This window comes from Kryptolebias marmoratus, linkage group LG6, assembly GCF_001649575.2.
Source record: "Kryptolebias marmoratus isolate JLee-2015 linkage group LG6, ASM164957v2, whole genome shotgun sequence".
Lineage (NCBI taxonomy): Eukaryota > Metazoa > Chordata > Actinopteri > Cyprinodontiformes > Rivulidae > Kryptolebias > Kryptolebias marmoratus.
Genome location: NC_051435.1, coordinates 2,444,518 through 2,449,955, shown reverse-complemented (window position 1 = coordinate 2,449,955; position 5,438 = coordinate 2,444,518). Strand labels below are relative to the sequence as shown.

The following is a 5,438-nucleotide window of genomic DNA, read 5'->3' as shown; positions in this document are numbered from 1 at the left end:
CCCTGGGCTAGGGTTAGGGTCTCCTTAGGGTTGAAGGGATTAGGGCCTTTGGGCCCAGGACTAGGGTTAGGGTCTTCTTAGGATTGAAGGGATTAGGGCCTTTGGGCCCAGGGCTAGGATTAGGGTCTCCTCAGGGTTGAAGAGGTTATGGCATTTTGGCCCTGGGCTAGGGTTAGGGTCTCCTCAGGGTTGAAGGAGCTAAACGTGAGGTCACAGTTTGTTTTTCCTCATCTGGTATTAAAATGTCTTCAAAGGTGAAAAAACAAAAACTGCCTTCTTCGTTGCTGATCTGCTTCAAACGCTCTGCAGAAATCCTTGCACGCTCGAGCAGTAATTCTAATGTCTTGTAGTGTTTTTAAGAGCGGGAGATCTGGGATGGAAGGGTTTTTTTACGCTGTCCGGATGCAGACAGACTAATCTCCGAGCGAGAAAGCACTTCTGCACCTCTCCATCGGTGTGCTGCTGGATGCAACATTACCTGCTTAAAGGAGCAATCTGAGTGCAAGAGTACTTAGTGTGAATCATAGAGCCTGACTGATTTTTATTTTTATCACTTAAGCACACAGCACCGAGGTGTGGTGGTTGCATTTTAAACAGGTGCGGTCAGTCGAGCTCCTGTCCTTCTTTTCATGCCGAGCAGCGGCGATGATAACGCTGAGTGATGAAGAACGGGACGTACGCGAGCGTTCATGCAGAAATTTTCTTATTAAAGAGCTGTCCAGACTATAGTGGGGGTGTTTCAAAAAGCCGGGACCTTTATTGAGTTTGCTCATCAGCAGGGAATAAAAAGCACCCATCCAATTTTTATTGAAGGAGACTTTATACGTGGGAAGAGTGACCTTTAGTGTCTGCGTTATGCAACAAGCTGGAACAAAAAGACATGTTTTTATTACTAACGGAGCAGTAATATAATCCAAAAGCTGGAAAAAATACAAACCCGAGTGGCTGAACAAAGCCAGAGACTGAGATGTGCACAGATATGATCAGGACCTTTTATTAAGAGTGCTTCGATGCATAAGCCGTGAAACACCTTATTACTGTTTGCCCATTATTCTTCCATTTACCGGTTTTAATTTGCTACTCTTCCCACAGTTTCCACACAAAAAGATGGATCGAAACGTGCAGCTCGGTCTGGAATATTGCGCTTTGACTTTTAGCAACAGCACATCACGCGATGTGGGCGTGAGCTGCAAAATAAAAAAAACTGCAATAAATTTCCCCATAATCATCGATGAGGTTCGGGAGAGCCGAGCGGTGTTTGGAGCTCTAAGTTCAACAGAAAGCTTTTACACAACAACAGGTAGTCTAATCCAAACTGGAAACTTTTTATAATTTTGGTTCTTCTGTCATAAAACCCCGGATCTTTCCCTGATGTGTTGCAGAACGTACCGTCGTCCTTCACCAGGACCTCCTTCTGGCACATGTCCTGCACGTTGACGGTGCAGTTGACGATGAACTCGGGCCTGGAGCAGTCGTGGGTCATCTCCTCACACTGGTAGCACTGGATCTGAAGAGCCAGCCCTGCAATAAACACACACAGAGAGAAGAAATTCAAGCTTGGAGAACGTCGTCCCAGGCTGGACCCCTGTGATTCTTTATTATCAAGAGGTCCAAAACCTGCAGGATGAGTTCTGACCAAGACCAGGTCCGAGGCTCTTCCTTAGTGCTTAGTTATGATTTCATGTGAAAGTTTGACAACTTTTAATTAAGATACTCAAGAGTCATTGGACGGTTTTGGTGGTTTCTGTAACAACAAGACCCCGGATCCGAGCTTTATGCCCCTTTTACACGGGCTCTAATTCAGAAGTCCCGCTCTACTCGGCTCGGCTCAATAAAGAATTCATCGCGTTCACACCGGCCAGTTTGGTCGGTAGCAGAGGAACGCCTCCTCGTGTTGCAGGGTAAGCTAACGCTGTTGTTTATATTCCTACCTTCGCTCTTTATGCTTGCATCTGGTCACAGCCACGACCAATGAGTGAACAGGAGCTAAGCTTGCTCCGCCCACAAAGCAGGGCTGGCCCAGCTGGCCCTACTCCGAAGCAGGGACCAAAGAAGCAGGGCCGGCCTCAAAAAAATGCCGGTGGAAACGCACACAAAGCAAGCCGAGTAGAGTGGAGCCGGGACCTTTAGAGCCGGTGTAAAAGAGGCATTAGAGACGAGATGAGGAGCTCCATCAGCCGGGATCTGATTAGGACGCCTTCGACCGTCTGGAGGTCTTCAGGGCTCTAGGAGGAGAGCCAGAACTCTCTGGAGTGGGTATCTAACCCGGGAACACCTTCAGATCCTCCAGGAGGAGCTCCATGACTCCATGATGGATTGATGGGTTTAAATTAGACCGGAGAGCTCTTTCTGTAAACTCATTATTTAAAGTCTGGCCTCAGCACTTTCAGTCGCCACTTAAAGGCCGTCTTTAAAGTTTAAAGCTGACTCCAAATTAAAGTTAATTTTGTAGAAATTTCAGATTTTAGGTTCTTATCGAGCTCCGTTTGTGGAGAATCATCATCGACGTGTTTCCGTTTCTGACTGGGTTTTAAAGCGAGTCCTTCAGGACAGGGATTTATCTGAAGGGCGGGATGATCTCAGGTCGTGAACCGATTGATCCGCGATCGATGTCGAATTTTAATGCGAACGTGACGCTAAAGGTCGCAGCTCCCTGTTGGCTGCAGGTCAACGTTCTCAGGACTTTTAGAACCGAGAACGTCCTGCAACACGCCCTCACATTTTAATCGAGACGACTTTCTATCAGGATGTTTCATGTTTTATGTTTTCTCAGCAAAATAATTTCATATTTCTACATTTCTAATCGGAAACGTTTACTTCAGAGATCAAAGGAACCTTTTACAACAGAAGAACCGTCATTAGACAACAGCTGACAGAACCACATGAACCAGAGATTACTTTGGGAAACCTTTATCAGGTTCTACGACCCAGGGCCCATCACACAGAGGACACCTGGATCAGATGATCGTTCCAGAGCCTCGACGGAAGAATTGGACCAAAGAAACACCCAGTCTGGATGTTCCTTTTCATCTGGTTCTAGATCGATAGACGAACTAAGGCTCTGCCTTCCAACACAGAAGCTCCAGCTCCGAATCCTCAACCACAAGAACCAAGAAAAACCCGTCTGAAGGAACGTTTTATGGTCAACTGAGACAAAAATCGACATAAATCGACCAAAACAGATCCAAGAACAGAGCACCCAGTGTCCGGCACGGTGGTGGTAGCACCATGCTCTGAGGCTGCTTGGCTGTACGCCAAAAATACTTCAAACGCCTGGTTCTGTGATGGTTCTGGTCTTGGATCAGGAGTTCTGTGATGGTTCTGGTCTTGGATCAGAGGGTCTGTGATGGTTCTGGTCTTGGATCAGAGGTTCAGAGGCAACACCTGCTGCCTTCAAGGACCCCATCTTTGCGTGGGAGGTTTGAGCGTTCCCCCTCAGCCGATATAAAACCACATTCTGCTCCAAGTCCAGAGGCTGAGGAAGAGGAGGAGGAGGGGACGGGTTCTGGTCCAGACCTGTCCCCGAACTGTTGGACACCTGAAGACAAAACAACACCTGAAACTCTTCATCGCTCCTCATCGTCTCCAGGTGTCGGGAGGAGGACCGGAAACGAGACGAAGTGAAAAAAATTAAAGTTTTCTTAAAACGAGCTGCAGGTTTCAGGCTGAGGAACCGATGAAGCTTAAAAATATATATTTTTGGTTAATTATCTGCAATAAATCTGGATTTTCTGTTTGAAATAAACCTTTTAAGTTTCTTACTTTCAACAAAAACTCAGAACAGCGGCGCGATCCGCTTTCTGGGGATTCAGAGCTAAGAATCCTGAAGATCCGTTCATCCATCCACCTGTTCATCCATCCATCCCTTCATCCATCCACCTGTTCATCCATCCATCCATCAGCACGAGGAGCCCAAATCTACCTCAGACCCCCGGACCCAAGGGTCCAAACTCGTCTCCTTTTCACTAAAACCCGTTCCTGCAGAACCCCGGTCGGGTTCTGGAGTTCTCCCTGCCTCCTGAGGAGTGATGAAGAGGAGGAGACGGAGCTGTTTCCTACCTGAGCTGAGGAAGAAGAAGAGGAGGAGGAGGAGCAGAGCGCAGACGGTGAGCGGCCGCATCCTTCCTCCTTCACGCTCCGAGCAGAAAACACGAGGAGCTGCTGCTGCTGAGAGCCCCGCTGCGCGCGCGCGCAACACAGAGAGGGAGAGAGAGAGACGTGCACGCGCGCGGGCTCTGATGCGACACGTGACTTCACGCGCACGTCGTAAAAACTTTCACATGGCGTCCTGATCATTTATTAAATCAACAAATCAACAAAACTAGATGAGTTGTTCAATTGAAGGGCTGTTCCTGCCATTTTGACTCGGTGTTCTGAACAGTTAATATCCTACCTGTTGAAGATAAACTCTAAATGAGCTAAATTAGCGCTTCTGTTTGAATCAACGAGCCGAGAGGAAGAAAAGAGTTTGAAACAGAGGTGAGAGGAAGCTGAAGGTCTGGAATCGTCCATCCATCCGATTCTTACCATTACCAGTAATCCGGTCGCAGAGGTCAGAGGTCCGGAATGGAAACCCAAACCTCAGCGGACTCCTTTCAACGAGGAGGAGCTGCGACTTCTAGAAACCGTCCACACTGCTCTGATTTTTATTTAAAACAGAGATTTTCTTGCACCTCAAGCCCAAATTCACTTCCTCAAAGTTCTCGACCAAATCTTCGGTCAAACCACCCCAGCAGCTTTTAACGTGTAGGTGCTGAAAAATAAAACATCTAAACTGGTAAATAATCACGTGACCTGAGAGGAAACTGCAAACCAGTGGTGTCCAAACGTTTTAGAAGGTTTGAACAAACAAAAATCATCATTAAACTGAGCGTAAATTATAATATCCACCTAATAAAGTCAAAGTTCCTTTCATTGGTGATTAAATCATTAATTTTTTTCTATATTTAGTCAGATTTTATGAAAGTCTACGTTTTGGTAAGAAAAATAAAGCAACATTTGGCCAAACATTTTTGTTTTTACTCTGTGTTCTGTTATCGCCGCCTAGTGGTAGGGTGTGGGAACTGCAGTGTTTTTGTTAGATTGTAGACGGGGCTCATTCCAGGATCTGGTTCTGATCTCACGACCATCGGAGACGGTTAGAACCAGAGCTTCACCGTCCAGGTCGGCTCCTTCACCACGACCGGTCCTGAACCATCAATCCATCCAACTGTCCAACCGTCCAACTGTCAACCCGTCAAACTGTCGACCCATCAACACGTCTAAACGTCAAACCGTCAACCCGTCCAACCGTCGATCTGTCTCCCGCTGTTGGGATGGACTCCAGACTCCTCCAACCACAGCACCTCGTCACACTGAGGCGTCTTTTAGTAAAAAAAAACAACCTGATCTGAACTTTCAATCTTCATGGGGCAGCGTTGAGTCCAACGTTGAGTCCA

The 5,438-nt window shown here is 47.1% G+C and overlaps 1 protein-coding gene across 1 annotated transcript in view; it reads right to left on the bottom strand.

The window, feature by feature from the left end:
* The window catches only part of LOC119617116 (ly6/PLAUR domain-containing protein 1-like), an 8,905-nt gene extending 4,742 nt beyond the window's left edge, over nucleotides 1-4,163 (bottom strand). The window contains exons 1-2 of the mRNA XM_037976173.1: nucleotides 4,060-4,163; nucleotides 1,390-1,521 (exon numbers count right to left, since the gene is read on the bottom strand). Coding sequence (XP_037832101.1) covers nucleotides 1,390-1,521; nucleotides 4,060-4,120 — 193 coding nt within the window. The 5' untranslated portion in view covers nucleotides 4,121-4,163. The remainder of the gene's footprint in view (nucleotides 1-1,389; nucleotides 1,522-4,059) is intronic.
* Between the last annotated feature and the right edge of the window lie 1,275 nt (nucleotides 4,164-5,438).